Source organism: Aquarana catesbeiana, linkage group LG01, assembly GCF_042186555.1.
Source record: "Aquarana catesbeiana isolate 2022-GZ linkage group LG01, ASM4218655v1, whole genome shotgun sequence".
In the NCBI taxonomy this organism is placed as follows: Eukaryota; Metazoa; Chordata; class Amphibia; order Anura; family Ranidae; genus Aquarana; species Aquarana catesbeiana.
The window spans coordinates 37,416,610-37,435,405 of NC_133324.1; the positions used below are offsets into that span (position 1 = coordinate 37,416,610).

Genomic DNA, 18,796 nt, shown 5'->3' on the forward strand with positions numbered 1-18,796 from the left:
CCTGTGTAGTGTGTTTTATTATTGACACTTTTTCCCTAGGTGAATGGGTAGGGGTACCATGTACTCCATACTCATTCACATAGGGTGGGGGGCCGGGATCTGGGGGGCCCTCTTATTATAGGGGGCTCCCGGATTCCGATAAGCCCCCCGCCCGCAGACCCCGACAACCAACGGCCAGGGTTGTCGGGAAGAGACCCTTGTCCTCATCAACATGGGGACAAGGTGCTTTGGGGTGTGGGGGCCCTGCAGGGCGCCCCCCTCCCCAAAGCTCCCACCCCCCATGTTGAGGGCATGCGGCCTGGTACGGTTCAGGAGGGAGGGCGCTCTCTCGTCCCCACCCCCTTTCCTAACCGGACTGACCAGTTGCGTGCTCGGATCGGGGTCTGGTATGGATTTTAGGGGGGACCCCACAATGTTTTTTTGGCGTAGGGGCTTCCCTTTATAATCCATACTAGACCTAAGGGCCTGATATGACGAGGCTCGCAAGGTGTCAATCTCGCCGATAAAAGCGGCAAGATTGACTTCCTTTTCTAGTCCCGTCGCACCTGAGTCACGTTCAAAATGAACGGACTTGTCCATGTGTGGGCAAGTCCGTTCATTCTGAAAGTCTGCCGTAATTCCAGCGAAAGTCCGTCGGAAAGATTAGTCACCTAATTAGGTGACTTCTGAAGGCAATTTGTTCCACTAGATTTTAGTTAGGGGTGTCAGAGTAAAGGGGGCTGAATACAAATGCACATCACACTTTTTCAGATATTTATTTGTAAAAAAAATTGAAATCCATTTTTATTTTCCTTCCACTTTACAATTATGTGCTGTGACGGGATGATAATGACCCCAAACACACCTCCAAGATAACTACTGCCTTGCTAAAGAAGCTGAGGGTAAAGGTGATGGACTGGACAAGCATTTCTCCAGACCGCAACCCTATTGAGCATCTGTGGGGCATCCTCAAACAGAAGGTGGTGGAGCGCAAGGTCTCTAACATCCACCAGCTCCGTGATGTCATCATGGAGGAGTGGCAGAGGTGAAGAGAGATTTTCACTTAGGGGTGTACTCACTTTTGTTGCCAACGGTTTAGACATAAATGAATGTGTGTTGAGTTATTTTGAGGGGACAGCAAATTTACACTGTTATACAAGCTGTACACTCACTATTTTACATTGTACCAAAGTGTCATTTCTTCAGTGTTGTCACATGAAAAGATATAATAAAATATTTATAAAAATGTGAGGGGTGTACTCACTTTTGTGAGATACTGTATTTGTGTGAGCTCTCAAAATAAACAGTCCATGTTCAAACTGTGTAAATGAGCTAGTCTCGTCTGGATCTTGGTTACAATATTTGGCTGTAAAATGTGATATATGAAGGCCCAGATTGGAGGAAGCAGTGTACTGATGGAAGCACTCAAGCGGAGTGTGTCAGCAATCCATTACATGTGCCACTTTGTGTTGGTCTATCACATAAATCCCAATAAAATACAATTACATTTTTTGGTTGTAACATGAGAAATTTGTGCAAAATTTCAAGGGGTATGAATACTTTTTCAAGACACTGTGTATATATATATATATATATATATATATATATATATATATATATGTAACAAGCCCCTTTGCTCGCTCGGTTCCACTCTCCCGACACTCCTCTGCTGCTATTGAATCCGATTGCAACGTCTGATGGTTCAGTCATCCAATGCTCCGGGATTAGAACTTCAGCTATGTGCCGTTCTAACCCAGTTGTGATAGCTCAGAACAAACACCAGGCAGGCTGTATGTAAGTTCAAACAGGAATCTCACTTTATTGACAGGAATACAGTCTTATTTATACAATAAAAGTGGAGATGCAGACCTCCTGCTCATATTACTCTAACAATACAGCTGTAACCTAATTAACCTAATTAACATGAGCTAATTAACTAATCCCTTTAGACAGCCTAGATGACTCATGGCCGTTAGGCCAGACTGGCCGTCTTGTAGTTCAGAAAATCAAATCAACATTATCACAATCAACATAGACTCTTCTTCACACAATAGCAGAGTTAATTAACACAAATAACAATGGGGATCTAATGACTCTTAGATCCCATAATAGACTTATTTACAATACACATTTTAGCAGACAATAGACAGACAGGTGTTGGAATTTACATCAGCATCTCCTAACAGTATCTGTCCCAGCATTATGAATCAGCCACTATTCCAATATGGCAAATCCAGGGTCCCCAGACATACAGCTCACAAAGAGCACAGTTCCCCCAAATTCAAGGGCCCCCGATCGATCGGCAAGAGGCTAACATACAGTCCCCTCCAAAAGTCTCTCTCTCGGCTAGGTCTGTCACATTTCTCCCCTTTCGGCAGGAGACTAACACAGGAGGAGACCCCAGAAAAATTGTTTTTTCGATCCCAAAATTGAGTAATAGAAAAGGAGGAATAAATATTTAATTATCTCTATCCAAAAACTAGAGAAAATTTTGGTTTGACACTTTAGTCCCCACTCACTTTGCATTACATACCTAGGCAGCTTCTGTTTATGTCACTGTTTAACTCCACCTTCTCACAAGTGCTAAGACTCATTCTCTCACTTGTGAAAAGCCTCTACCTCTACTGCCCACCAAAGTACTGGCATTTGATAGTGAATTTAAAGGGGGTAGAGCTTAGTACCAGGAGGGGGCTTATATTTGTACAGAAAACAATGCCTCATCAGTTACCTGTTTTATAAGGACCCAGAGATCACCCTGAAGTCAAACACAGATGATTTGAGCCACATCAAGTTTTTAGAAATGTTTTAGAAATGAATTGAGACAGGTCAGTTACACTTTTTTTTGGCCATTTATTGCTAAACCACAAATTATTCCTTAAGAGTCAGCACTAATTTAATATACATATTTTTTTACAAGTAGGTTATGATTTGACTTTGTCCAGAATATATTTTCTGGAATTTCCCTCAGGTCTTATGATAATTAAATAACATTTAGGGAAGAATATGCAGCCTAACAATCCAGCACTGGAGGTCAGTATGGTGAATACCTCCACAGCCACCACGTATTTTCCTCTGGTGCTCAGATAGGCCGGGATCATGGCAATCCAGACACTGCAGAACACCAGCATGCTGAAGGTGATGCACTTTGCCTCATTAAAACTGTCCGGTAATGTCCTCACCATGAAAGCCAGAACAAAACTCACAGCTGCTAGAAACCCCATATAACCCAACATAGAGTAGAAGCCGATAACTGACCCTTCATTACACTGAATGATGATCTTCCCAGGATAGGAGTGCACGTCATACTCTTGGTAGGGAGGAGACACTGACAGCCAAATAACACAGATCAGAACTTGGACAGAGGAGCAGATTATGACAACAGAAGTAGACAACGTATTTCCCACCCACTTCCTCCAGTAGCTTCCGGGTTTGGAGGCTTTGAAGGCAATGCAGACTGTGATAGTCTTGGCCAGAATACAAGAGACGGCAATGGAGAAGAAGACCCCAAATGACGTTTGTCTCAGAATGCAGGTTATAGCCACAGGACGACCGAGGAACAAGAAGACACAAAGGAAGCTCAGCAAGATGGAGGTCAGGAGAATGAAGCTTACAGTTCGGTTATTGGCTTTCACAACCGGGGAGTCCCGGAGTAAAATAAACAATGTCAGTATATAGAGTGTTCCAGCAGAACATAATATTGAGCTAACATAAAAAGCTAAAGCTATGATGTTTGTCTCATAGGAGAGATAGTCATAGGCTTTGGGGATACAGATTACTCTTCTTTCATCTGGCAACTGGTTATCGGGACATCTGTGGCAGAACTTACTGTCTGTGGAAGAAGAATACCATGCAATAAGTTACAAATTTTCACAAATATCAATTTATTTAAAAATGTAATAAAATTATATATTATTTATAGTTGACATCTGTTCTGTAATAATATTGTGTTTATTACCTGTTGTATTAGAGATTTCCCCCTCAGAACACGGCACACACCGGTAGCAGCAGGCATGGATTCCTCCAGTTGGAGCTTTCCTGTATCCTGGAGCACAGGGATCATTGCACCGACCTTGGGGAAACTGAAAGGAAAATAAGTTTAGGCAGATTTAGATTAGTCCTTTAGGTTCCCAAACATGGAAGAAAATAACTATATTGAGTACAGTCTAAAATACTGTACACAATATACATTTTGTTAGCAGAAAATACATTTCACAAAAAATGTTCAATAAGCACAAAATGTATTTGTAGTGAAAACTAAGCACCTCATCTGATGGAAGGTGCTGCATGCAAATACATGTTATCTGCTAGAGCACTTAAAAAAATCATACAGTTGGGAACTCCAGTATATATATATATATGAACATAAGCTAGAAAGTTGCCGCTTTGATCTCTTGTTAACCCTTCAATTTATGACTGATCAGTGAAGTTGCTCCTCACTTAATAGTTATCCACTTCCCATCCGAGTCAATTCTGACACTTCACTCCTACATGCAAAAAAAAAAAAAAAAAATACTTTTTTTTGCTAGAAATAAAAAAAAAAAAAAAAAAAATATATATATATATATATATATATATATATATATATATATATATATATATTTTTTAGCAGAGGCCATTAGAATAAAATGGTGGATGTTGCAATTTTTTATGTCACACAGTATTTGCACAGCGGCTTTCCAAATGCAATTTTTTTGGGAAAAAATAAACACTTTCATGAATTAAATAAAAACAAAAACATTAAAATTAGCCCAGTTTTTTTGTATAATGTGAAAGATGATATTACGCCGTGTAAATAGATACCTAACACGTCACGCTTTAAAAATGCGTCTACCCGTGAAATGGCGGCAAACTACGGTGCCTAAAATTCTCCATAGGCAACGTTTTAAATGCCTGAACAGGTTACCAGTTTAGATTAGAGGAGGTCTTGTGCTAGAATTACTGCCCTCACTCTGGTGTTCACGACAATATCTCACGTGTGTGGTGTGATCACCGTTTACATATGCGCGCGGGAGTACCATATGCATTGGCATTAGCGCATAAGCACAGTGGGACGGGGTGCTTTACATTTTTTATTTTATGTTATACAAACATTTTTTTTACACTTTTTTTTTTTTACATTTTTTATTCACTTTATTACTATCACAAGAAATGTACAACATTGTCAGACTAAAACAAACATATCGGAATGGTGCCTGTAGGGGCAGGCATCATTCTGGTATAACCAGGGCTTTTTTTCAGAGGGAACTTGGTGGAACTCAGTTCCACCACCTCTGGCTCAGACCCTTTAGTGCCTGATCACTTGTAAACACAGAAGTCTGGTTTCTGTGTTTACAAGTGACAGCTCTGCACTCCGTATGTAATGCAATCTTGGTATTTAATGCCCCTTTAAGACCCTCCTACTGTTTTCGTGAAATTTGACTGAACACACCCACTATTTAATGTGATTTGGAGGGTGTGCGTAGGGGGAGGGGTTTTGTGGGGCCATGGTTAAGTTCCAGCACCTATTGTTTGAGAAAAAAAGCCCTGGGTATAACCATTAAAATTATTTTTATAACCATTAAAAGTTTTCTTCCTCTTGCAATGTTTTGCTTTTATTTGCTGTGTGGTTTACAATGCAGTGTTTTCTATTATAAGAATATCAATATCCAGGTTGAGAAAGCAAAATGCGTCATACGGAAATATAAGAATACCCTTACTTTGCCCCGTTTCCATTGGAGTTGTACTTGAAATTCTTCTCGCTTTTGTTTTGCTAAAGACAAACTGCTGGCAAGGTATTCTGACATTATGTTAAATTTTTCCAGTGAAAGATCATAATGGATCAACTTTTCTAAATAAATCTCAGAATTTAATTCTCCTCGCTCATTGAAGAAGACCTCCTCTCCTGTGGTGCTCTCGTAATGAACCCTCTGGATGTATCTGCTCAACTTTCAAAGGAAAAATATATTTCTTGTAAAATGTGTTTATTGGAATGTTAACAAATTACAAAGATAAGTTCAAAAGCAGAACAAAGAGAACATGTCTAGACACAACATAGCAATAAGACTCCATAACAGAACTGAAAATGGCATATGTTACAGTGACGGGGGTCACGTTGGGTGGGGGGTTTGTGCAACTCAGCTTACCTTGGAGAGCTCTGTCACCAAACCTAATACAGGTATATAATAAGTGTTTAAAAAGATAATTCTTTGTATTATGCAAGAGAGGTTTGTACCATACAATGAACAATACAAACATATCAAAGCCTTTGTCTAATATTGTGTTGCATTTCTTAAGAATATTCATCAGTAAATAGTGTTAAGAAATTACATTTATCATAAATCGTACAAGAGCCTATGTCAAAAAAGTTGTAAAACTAAAAAGAGTAATTAAAGGTTCTGCAATTTGAACCAGAAAGAAAGAAAGAAAGAAAAAAAAAAAAAAGAAAGGTACAATACAGAGGATAAAGACGGATGAAAAGGAAGGATAAGAAAAAGGACAAATATACTGTATTTACTACAACATATTTCTTCGAAAATCACAGAGTCAGAATCAAGTGAGAATCGACCGCTTTACCAATTTGGCACTTTTTTAAAATGTTTGTTGGAAAATTTGCCACATTTGTAAACATACCTGCTGTGTGCTTTCACCGATGGTGTCACATTTTGGCCAAACATCTGCATTTCCAATTATTCATTACTTGGGACTTCATACAGCATTTGCTGCACTTAAAATGCAGTTAGCGTTACATTGGATGGCCCTGGTTCCTTTCAAAAATATGCCTTTTTCACTTGCTGTTAATGATTTCCTTTAGCCACTTGCTGACCGCACACGGTAGTTTTACTGCTACAGTGCGGGCTGGCTGTGCAGAATCATGCATATACAATATCTCACAAAAGTGTGTACACTCCTTACATTACATGGCTTCCCCATGGCTTCCCTGTGGCGTCACAGGGGACGGGGTCACCTGTTTACGGCACCGGGTGGCCCCACCCTCAGTTATATAAGAACTGTCACCAATGGGAAGTGTCACTCGGTGAGAGCCTCCCATGGAGGAGGAGGTGTTGCGTTTTATTTTTTTATTTTTTTTAGGCTCACTGGAGGCATGATAGTAGAAGATGAATAGACATCGCTGGACATTTTTATTTTTTTTTCTCTTTTAATAAGGGATTTGACCCAAGCTGTTTTTTTTACCATTTTTGACACTTTTTTTGTCAAATGGTAGGGGTACAATGTACGTCGTGGCGGGGCCACCTGGTTAAGTAATTGGGTGACCCACTCCCATCTGACGCCACAGGGAAGCCATAGGGAAGTCCCCGTGGTGTCACCCAGGTACGTCACCGGGTGGCCCCGCCCTCAGTTATATAAGAACTGTCATCAGCGAAGAAGCGTCATACAGCGGGAGGCGGATCGGTCTCTGCTTTTTTTTTTCTTTTTCGGTCCGTCGTGGGGAGATAGAAGACATAGGAGATAGGTGACATCGTGGGACATTTTTTATTTTTTTAATAAAGGACTTGTCCTCAAGCTTGTCGTTTTTAACATTTTGACACTTTTTGTGAAGTGGTAGGGGTACATTTGTACCCCATTACCATTTCACACAGGGGGAGACAGGGATCTGGGGGTCCCCTTGTTAAAGGGGGCTTCCAGATTCCGATAAGCCCCCCGCCCACATACCCCCACAACCACCAGGCAAGGGTTGTGGGGATGAGGCCCTTGTCCCCATCAACATGGGGGCAAGGTGCTTTGGGGTCAGGCATATGGCCTGGTACGGTTCAGGAGGGGGGTGTTCTCTCATCCCCCCCTCTTTTCATGCAGCCTGCCAGGTTGCATGTTCAGATAAGGGTCTGGTATGGATTTTGGGGGGACCCAACGCTATTTTTTTAAAACATTTGGCGCAGGGTTCCCCTTAATTTCCATTTAAGACCTGAAGGGCCTGGTATGGATTTTGGGGGACCCCCACGCAATTTTTTTTCAAATTTTTGGTTCGGGGTTCCCCTTAATATTTATACCAGACCCAAAGGCCTCATAATGGACTGGGAGGAACCCATGCCATTTTTTTCAATGAGTTTTATCTATATTGCCGAGACCCGACAATTCATTACAGCCACAATCAGTTTTGAATGACTTTTTTCCTTTAGAAATGTCATTTTACTGTTTTAAACACGGGAAAATTGCGCCACTTTAAGGGGCATACTATAGACACCCCCCAGGCACGATATTTAATGGAATATTTCATTTTTATTGTTTCACTTTAAGCATTAAAAAAATCACTGCTCCCGAAAAAACGTCTGTTTTTAAAAAAATGTTTGCATTGATACATGTCCCCTGGGGAAGGACCCGGGTCCCCAAACACTTTTTATGACAATAACTTGCATATAAGTCCTTAAAATGAGCACTTTTGATTTTTCATGTTCGTGTCCCATAGACGTTAACGGTGTTCGAGTGTTCTTCCAATTTTTTTGCCTGTTAGGATGTTCTGGTGTGAACCGAACCGGGAGGGGGGGGGGTGTTCGGCCCATCCCTAGTTATGAGGAAAGGTTGCAAGCACTGAACTTATACTTTCTGGAGAAGAGACGCTTGAGAGGGGATATGATTTCAATTTACGAATACCGTACTGGTAACCCACAATAGGGAGAAAACGTTTTTGTGGAAGGGAGTTTAACAAGACACGTGGACAATCATTAGAATTAGAAGAAAAGAGGTTTAACCTTAAACTACGTAGCCAGTTCTTTACTGTAAGAGTGGCAAGGATGTGGAATTCCCTTCCACAGGTGGTGGTCTCAGCGGGGGCATCCATAGTTTCAAGAAACTATTAGGTAAGCACCTGAACGACCGCAACATACAGGGATATACAATGTAATACTGACATATAATCACACACATAGGTTGGACTTGATGGACTTGTGTCTTTTTTCCACCTCACCTACTCTGTACCTCTGTAACTTTTGTAAGATACTGTATACGTGATTCTGCAGTTCTAGGTAGGGGGCACGCGTGCATCCGCCCGGTTTTGCTGTCACTGACTCCAGCACACGCCAATCATGCGCTCCAGCACATTTGTCCAGCAAAAGGCAATATATAGAGTTTGACATTACACCCATATTAAAAACATTACAGATATTATGCGTTACATTTGCGCAAGTAATGAGACATTTGCAAACTTTTTTTTATAATTAGACCCCAAGTGTATCCAAGTGAATTATACCTTATTTTTTTAAGAACAAATTGGCCTTCTTTTGGTAGTAATTTGTAATGGATATCTCCTGATTTTTATTATTAAAAAAAAAATCTGACCCACAATAGTATTATTATTATTATTAATAATAATAATAATAATAATAATAATAAAAATAATAATATATTGATGCTGGCCTGCTCCTGTCGACTAATTTGGTACCTCTGCTACCTATTTTGGCTTCTCTTGACTAAAATTTTTCTTCCTGCACCTTGAAATTACTGTGCTCTGCGTGCCACCATTCTGCACAAGACCCAGCCTGAGCATCCACAGCATCTCAGCAGCATCCAGACTGTCATCTGACCACCCATCATGCCTGGACTTACTACAGGTATCCATGCCTTTCTTTATCCCGCTACACCTGGTCATCAACTCCAGGGAGTATTGCACAGCAGGTGTAAGGGGAGGGTTCTACTAGGTACATGACACCCTCTTGAATGTATTATCCATTATCTGTTATTAAGATGCATGGTGTTAACCCATTACCACCCACATAATGCATATGTGTGGCAGCATGCTGTCATGTACTTGGTGGAGGCTGAGTTGATGAGGGGGCTTGCCTTACACATCTTGTCTAAAAGCGCTGCGTAAACTGTTGGCTCTATATAAATCCTGAATAATAATAATAATACTCCCTGGAGTTGGTTACAAGAAATACCAGGAAGAGGAATGGGATAGGTGCCTGCAATGGGTCCAGACACAGTGGATGATATGGGGGCAGCCTGATTACTGCTGGGATGCTGTGGTGTGGATAACAGATCTGATGCAATATGAGGGTGCACTGGTGGAGCACAGAAGCCAACAAATGTTGGCAGTAAGCTATTGTCAAGACAAGCTGGAATCAGCCGAGTAGCAACGGAACCAAATCAGAAAATAAGAAGCAAATCTGGGGTCAATATCAGGCAGACAACAGAGGTACCACATCAGGCAAAGGACAAAGTCAGGACACAATCCAGAGTCAGCAACAAGAGATCAGGATACAAGGGAATCAGGAGGAAAACCAAGTCAAGCATAGAGCCACAAAAATTAGAACTGGTCACAAGGCTCAGAATCTGATGACCACCCAACAACTACTCCTCAGGGAGTTGTTCTTTAAATAGAGAGTTTGGCACCAAATGAAAGTCTGACATGCAATCTTGTCCATGCTTATGTTAAGTAGTGTGCGTGCAAGCATGCAAATAGCCAAAACCTGGGGCATTGAAGAATGGCTTGTAAAATGTGCATGCACAGATCCTCCAGCATGGCCATACACTCAGTCCTTCTGACAGATACCAGGCTTGAGCAGGAAGGGGTTAATATTGTGGTACTTTAGGAAATTTTCTTCCTGTTGATGAAGTTGATAAAACTTACTAATGTATGAATTTGCTTTTGTATCACTCCCAGCCTCTACTTCTAACAAGAGTCAATTGTAGACACAACATTTAGAGGATCAGATAAATATATCAGATAAATATAACAGGGTATAAACTTACTTTTTTCCGTAATCCATACTTTCCAAATGTATTTCTACTTATTTTCAGATCATTCAAAGCATGAGCCAGAGCATATACTGCAGTGTAGAAGAAATAAAACTTTGAGTCATGCTTGGCACTGAAGCGATGTGTGATCCATTTTTGCCCAGTGCAGGTGACATTAGGAAGTAAACCAAATAATCTGAAAATCTTATTTTTAACTTCATTAGAAGAAAGACAGTTAAACTTTATGAGACCAATATCTTCCAACAATGGATCAGCTGGGAATTTGGATGGATGTGAATTCTCCATATAAACATCTAATCCGGGTATGTAGCGGGGAGGGTAGACAGGTAATAAGCTGCAGTTACATGCTTCCCGCAGAGTGATCTCTGAATATGAAATTATATTCCATGACTGATTAAGAATTAATGTGATATTTTCTCTAAGAGCTTTTGATTCTGTACAAAAGACAATATATTCAAATACAAAATGGCCACATACTACAACAACATCGGTAGTGGACTTCTCAATAGCCATCATTTTCAGTCTGTTAATTTCCACATTGTTGGTCAGGTAGATGACAAACTCTATACAGATCCCATGTCTGGTCATCTCTTTTCTCAGCGTCTGCAGTTCCACTTCTCCAGTGCCGTCACTTGATGTGATGATTCCAACCCAATTCCATCCAAAAAGTTTTAGGACATTTATAACCATCTCATACCAAACCCAACTACTAGTAATGGTGCGGTAAAACTTTGGGAATTTTTCTCTGTCATTCAGGAGAGGGTCAGTAACTCGAGGACTGATCTGAATAAACACAACAGAGCTAGTAGAAGTTAGTTCCATCTTACTAGACTTTTTCCATAATGTTGAGGAGGTTTCAGTTCTGATGAAATGGCCTGTATGAGTCACAAGACCTCTTCAACATTATAGAACAGGTCCAGTTACATATGTGTAACCACAATACTATGAGTATCAAAGAAAACTAGGAATTGGCAAAGAGGGATTTACCAACAGTTCAATCTGAACCTGTTCGCCCCCCTGTTTGGTGGGAGATGAGCATCATATTTAGAAGTGGTTTATGTACCACTTTTATATAGGACAGCTTTCCGCTGTCAATGGTTTCTAAGGAAGAAATGGGTTCTGGAATCTGCTGCATTCCTAGCAACTATCAAATTCATTGGCACAGATCTGATATAGCCTGCATACCCTTACAGTCACTGAGCTAGGGTTTGGGAAGAAGCCCTTGTCCTCATCCACATGAGGGACAAGGTGCCTAACCAGGGGAGTCCCTCCTGGCAATGAACCCCCTCATGTTGAAAGCATATGGCCTGCTATGGTTCACGAAGGGGTCCAGCACACTCACCCCCCCCCCCTTCCTGGCCAGCTAGGTAGCATGCTGGGGTTAAGCTGGTCACACCTGTGTGACTTTTCATGTGATTTGATAATTTTCATCAGTCGCACTGATTTTGAAAGTAGTTCTTGCACTATTTTATTCAAGTTCAGGTATGACTTGCATAGACACCTGTGCATGAAATCACAGATGTCTTCCAAGTAGCACCTGAAGTAGTACTACTTTTAAATTGTATAGTAGCACAATTTCAATATCGTGTTCAGTGTGATCGGCGCTTAGGGTCTGCTATAAATTTTTTTTTCTTTTTTTGTGGACTCAAAAGGGTCTGGTATGCATTCTGGGGGGTATGCAATTTTCTTTCAGTCCTGGTTCACACCTATGCATTTTTTTTGGTGCATTTTTCCCTTTTGCAGAAACACAATACAGTCCATTTAACATGGTTTCCTATAGGTCATGCTCACATCTGTGCATTTTATGGAAAGGGCCAGGGACTTTTTTCTGGTTTTTGGTTGCATAGACATCAATGGATCAAAAACATGTATTAAAAATCGCAAAAAGCACCTGGAATATGCAAACTGCAACCTGCATAGGTGTGAATAAGGCCTTTAGGACATGTTACAGCAAAAGTAACATTTACAAAAAAATATATATTCCAGTAAACCACCTCAAGACCGGACGCTTTCATCCCCTTCCTGCCTAGGTAAAGAGAAAATTACAGAAAATATTAAAAAGAGCACGCTTTTCTTAGTTTCTGTTATACAATTTTACAAATAAATATTCTTTCTTTAATTTAGGCCAAAATGTATTAATTTCCTTGGTATAGTTGGGCGAACGGATCGTCCCGAGCATTGGCTGGTGCAACGCCCAATTATCACCCGAATTATCAGGGCGTTCGACCGTTTGTTTGGCCCACTGAATAACCATGATGCACTCCGCACAGTGCATTGGAAGCCCTGGTTGGCTGAAGCAACAAAAGCTTTGCCCAATCAGGGCACAGAGCACTGTCAGAGCCATAATTGGAGAAAGTAATGATGACTCTATCCAATGTCGAAGGCAGTACATAAGGTCAAGCTAATACAGGGTCAAAGCTTCGATCAATAAACTGAAAAAAGAACCTTCTCACAGCGTTACTTGTGTAAGACAGTGGGTCACTGTATCAATACGTCTTAGTAGTAGTAAACCATTTTTCCAAAGGTTCCTCAGCAATAATAGATGTGGTATATGAGCAATTGTTAGAAGCTAACATGGTTTCCTACAGGCTATTAAGCTGTACAAATTTGATCATCTCAGAAATAATAGGTACACGGTTGGAGTTCCTTGCTTTTTTTTTAACCACTTCAGCCCCGGAAGGATTTACCACCTTCCTGACCAGACCATTTTTTGCGATTCGGCACTGCGTCGCTTTAGCTGACAATTGTGCGGTCCTGCGACGTTGTACCCAAACAAAATTGATGTCCTTTTTTTCCCACAAATAGAGCTTTCTTTTTTTTGCTCTATAAACAAAAAAAGAGCAACAATTTAGAAAAAAAGCAATATTTTTTACTTTTTGCTATAATAAATATACCCAAAAAATATTTAAAAAAATGTATTTGCTCATTTTAGGCCGATATGTATTCTTCTACATATTTTTGGTAACAAAAATCGCAATGAGCGTATATTGATTGGTTTGCGCAAAAGTTATAGCGTCTACAAAATAGGGGATAGATATATGGCATTTTTATTATAATTTTTTTTTTTACTAATGACGGCGATCTGCGATTTTTAGCGGGACTGCGACATTATGGCAGACACATCGGAACCCTTTTGACACTATTTTGGGACCATTGTAATTTATACAGCGATCAGTGCTATCAAAACAGGCTCCATGCAGCTCGTGGATCCAGTATTCTCATTTCTCCCTTCTGTCTCCACGGAGCTGCCGCTACGGCGAGGACTTCTTCATGATCCCGTGCGGGATCCTCCACACAGCCCATCCAGGCACAGACTATCTCCCTGCATACACCCTGTGAGTTGAACCTGTCACTATGCTTTTTATGTACTTCTAATAAAACGTTTTACACTATTGGTTGCTTGGCACCTTTTCTCCTTCCCCTCTTCTTTTCCAGTGTGTCCTCCCTGAGACCCCTGAGAAGACTAATACCACAGACATTTCCCACTGACTTTTTGTCTTGTATTCTTATCCAGACGGAGTATTAAGAGACATATTTTTATGTATAGGTGCACGCATGTGCACAATTTCTATTCTATTGTTAGTTTTTTTTATTTATTCTCACTTTTACTCTTATTTTTAATTTATATCAGTTTGAACATTCCACTTTTCAATTTTTTTACATTTCACTAGACAGGCTAGGGCAGCGCTGGGAATTTCTGTTTGTTTGTTCTTTGATTTGTAAATTAATTAAGACACTTGGGTGTTTGTTTAATTTCACCAAGATTGAAACATTTATAATATAGACATTGGATAGTGGATATTTTTGAAATTTTGTGGACTATTATAATTCATACACTGTATTTATGTTGTTAATAATTTAATATTGATTTCGAGTGCGATATGTAATTTTAGGGAAGTTGTGCTACACTAAATATTCATTGGATTAGGTTGTTTCATGCGGTGGGTGAAATCGCTGTAATGCCCTGTACACACGATCGGACATTGATCGGACATTCCGACATAAAATCCATGGATTTTTTCTGACGGATGTTGGCTCAAACTTGTTTTGCATACACACGGTTGCACAAAGTTGTCGGAAAATCCGATCGGTCTGAACGCAGTGACGTAAAACACGTACGTCGGGACTATAAATGGGGCAGTAGCCAATAGCTTTCATCTCTTTATTTATTCTGAGCATTCGTGGCACTTTGTGTGTCGGATTTGTGTACACATGATTGGAATTTAACAGATCGGATTTTGTTGTCGGAAAATTTTATAGCCTGCTCTCAAAAAAGTCCGATGGAGCCCACACATGGTTGGAATTTCCGACAACACAATCTGATCGCACTTTTTCCGTCGGAAAATCCGACCGTGTGTACAGGGCATTGATCTAATATTTCACAGCAGGGCCCTGTGAGGGCTTACAGTGTTGTGGCCACAACAACACCTAAGGCCACAATTTCTGCTGAGTATATAGGGCAGGCCCCTACTTTTAAACATCCAACTTACAAACAACTCCTACTTGCAAACGGAAGGAGACAACAGGAAGTGAGATGAAATCTACCCCTAGGAAGGGAAATTCTCTCCTGTAAGAGTTAATATGGGAAAAACATTTCTCCTCTCCACTGATGCTTTATCACCAATCCTTGTTTCACAAAAAACCCCAAATTTTCCAAAAACATTTGTCATTGGGACAGAAAGTGAGGTGAAATCTTCTGAAGAGGAGCACAGACAGCAAAACAAATGTCACAGGGGGGATAGCACTTCCCTATGTTTTCCAAAAAGCTTAAAATAGATTTTAGCTGGAGCTAAACACGTTAAAAATGTACCACTTCAAAATTACAAACAGATTCTACAACAACAAACCTACAGTCCCTGTCTTGTTTGCACCGCCTGTATACTGCTGTTCAGAGTATATAGGGCCTGGGGGCCCCACGCCTTTCCTTATTTTAATTTGGGTGCGGGGTTCCCCTTAATATCCATACAAGACCCAAAGGGCCTGGTAATGGACTGGGGGGTACCCATGCCGTTTGTCTCACTGATTTTCATCCATATTACCGGGACCCGACATTACATTAAAGCCGTAAGCAGTTTTCAAATTACATTTTTTCCTTTAAAAATGACATTTTGTGCAGGGACTGTTCTAAGCACGGGAAACACGCGCCACTTTACAGACTTACTATAGACACCCCCAGGTACGAAATTTAAAGGAATATTTCACTTTTATTGTTTCACTTTAAGCATTATTAAAATCACTGCTCCCGAAAAAATGTCTGTTTTTAAAAGTTATTTTTGCATTGATACATGTCTTCTGGGACAAGACCCGGGTCCCCAAACCCTTTTTAGGACAATACTATGCAAATTAGCCTTTAAAATGAGCACTTTTGATTTTGAACGTTCAAGTCCCATAGACTTCATTGGGGTTCTAACGCTTGTGCGAATTTTCGGTCCATTCGCAAGGTTTGGTGCGAACCAAACCGGGGGGGTGTTCGGCTCATCCCTACTCTTCACAAATGATAATTATTCTGTCTAGTATGTACCTCATTAATAATCCACTGGCTCCCTATACCTGTGTTTTTGAACTGTTTGACTGTAATTTTATGTTGTCCCCACAAGATGGCAGTAATTAACTTAATGTGCGGTTGAAAAGTTGATTGGGTGGATAGCCCTATTTAATGACATCGATCACTAAAGCACAGTGTCCAGATGAAGTGCTCATGTCGTAGCACGAAACGCATCGACAAGTGATGCCATAGATGCTGGGGGTTCCCCCCCCTGCTGTTCTCCTCCCTATTGTTCCCGAGCAAGATAACACCGCTATCAGCACGGTGATTCCTTACATGGACTTTCTATGTCAGAAGCAGAAGCACTGACATAGACTTTGGAGCTAGTGCCCTCTACTGGTTGTACACCAGCGGAGTGATCAGAACACCTAACCTGGATGTAATCGGATCCTGGGCTCCTCAGCGTGTACTGCTGACCTCTCTGCCGGAAGCAAGAGATTTGTTTGACGCAAGCTAGTCTCGCTATGCCGTTCCCACATATGCCTGATCCAAGGAAAGAGACTGCTGGTCGATCCACAGAGCCTTAGGATGGGTAAGAACCCCTTGAGGACTGGCTCAATATTTTGGTACATGTCTTCAAACTAACCCACTCCATATAGACTTTTTGGCTGACTAGCGCCTCACCATATGCAGTCACGGTACCTTAACTACCAGCATCCATCTATCTGCAGCACTAAATGTACCACATCAGATCAGACATACTACATATTTAATCATCCAGAAGATTATTATGCTCATCACAAATTGCATGTAAATGTATTGGCTTCATGTCCGCATTGGTAGGACTATTACTGTAATATACTTACTGTCCTAGAGAAACAGCATTATGATATCCCATTTGAATGAGATTATTCAAGCCCTGTTAAGGACATTTACATCTCCAGTGATGCTTTGGGACACTACACAGCTGTTTTGCAAACCAAGGTGGACGTTGCTTCATGCCGTCCATCATCAGGCTTGCTAGGTGTATATAGCAGCTTTAGCTCTGGGATTGGGAGGAGAGCTGCTCCCCTAGCGTCTATTTTTAATCATTCAACGTTGTTTTCTCACAGTCTGATATTCTTATTTTTGTTTAACATTATCAGTAGATATTGCGGAGGAATAGATCCCACCTGTGTGGTCCTGTACCACATACGTGGGATCTCCAATTTTTAAACTTATGCATTTTCAATAAAGTTATTTGCAATTGAACATATCATGTTGTAGCTTCTCCCTCTGTTCGCTATCGGGGGGGGGGGGGGGGGCACTTTGGTCCCTCATTTTTCTATCTTGCAAGCCTTTTTGCCTTAATGCTGGTCTATTGCTAGGTATATTGGACATGAGCAGATTCATATAAGTGGTTTTTATATTATTGAGTGAAGGTTTGGATATCTTTATTTATTTATTTAGTTATTTTTTTATAAAATAACATTTTTAATAAACTTTAACTAAAAAAATATAAATAACAATAACTGAAAAAAAAAAAATTAAAAAAAGAGTTTGAGCTCCGTTGGCTGGTCATCAGGTGGTGTCAAGCCCATCTGGTCCTCAAGATAAGTGAGGCGTTTATGGAACCACCCTGATGTCCCGTAGAGTGGGGTCTGTGAGAACAAAAAGAAAAGTCTTCAATCCTGAGTCTCATTTGTGGCAAATACTAAAAAACCTGAATTGTGTCTCTGTGGGTATTTTTGAACAATCTAAGGATCCAGTGAAGGATCCAGTGTTGTTGTGAGCTAATAACTTGACACCTGGGGGTTGATTTACTAAAGGCAAATCCACTCTGCACTACAAGTCCCCCTGCTGTAAATCTAAGGGGTAGATCTGAAATGAGGGGAAGATCTGCTGATTTTATCATACAATCATGTGCCAGCTAAAATGCTGTTTTTTTTTTTCCTTGCATGTCCCCCTCGGAACTACAGCGACTGCACTTCCAAGTGCACTTTGGGTGGATTTGCCTTTAGTAAATAACTCTCATTGGCACCACTTTTTGGCCACTAGCTTTTAAGGACCAAGATTCCAATGGGCAGGGGCGGTTTGTGAGCACAGTACACAATGCTCCCAACACGCCCCAACAGATCCTGCTTGCAGGATTTTTTTGCCCCTCCCACAAGCGCACCACCCCAGTGTGAAAAGGCCCACTGGAATGAATGAGAGGTGGGTTTAATGCACTTAGCAGAGGCTATTTACACCGCTAAAGCACCATAAAAGCGCTCCATTGTGAAAGGGGTCTAAGACAGCTAGCTACATCAACCCCCCCCAAACAAAAATGGGCAAAGATAAAAAGGACTTATGCCGTGTACACAAGACCGGTTTTGTCATCGGAATAAACTCAGAAGGTTTCCATTCAAGCGGTCTTGCCTACACACGGTTAACCCAAAGTCCGACCAAAGTCCGACCGTCAAGAACGCGGTGACGTACAACACTTACAAAGGGACTAGAAAAAGGAAGTTCAATAACCAGTAGCCAATAGCTTCCGTCTCGTACTTGCTTCACAGCATGCGTTGTTTTTGGTCCGTCGGAACAGCATACAGATGATCGTTTTTCCCGATAGGAATTGGTTCCGTCGTAAATATTTAGAAAAAAGAAGTCCGATAAGGCCTACAC

General features: G+C 40.9%; 1 protein-coding gene across 1 annotated transcript; it reads right to left on the bottom strand.

Moving 5' to 3' along the window:
- Positions 1-2,900: 2,900 nt before the first annotated feature.
- Positions 2,901-11,490, bottom strand: LOC141140623 (vomeronasal type-2 receptor 26-like). Its single transcript, XM_073628046.1, has 4 exons — positions 10,663-11,490; positions 5,676-5,903; positions 3,935-4,058; positions 2,901-3,808 (listed from the first exon to the last, which is right to left on the bottom strand). Exons 1-4 carry the CDS (start codon positions 11,488-11,490, stop codon positions 2,901-2,903), a joined length of 2,088 nt encoding a protein of 695 aa, XP_073484147.1.
- Positions 11,491-18,796: the final 7,306 nt, after the last annotated feature.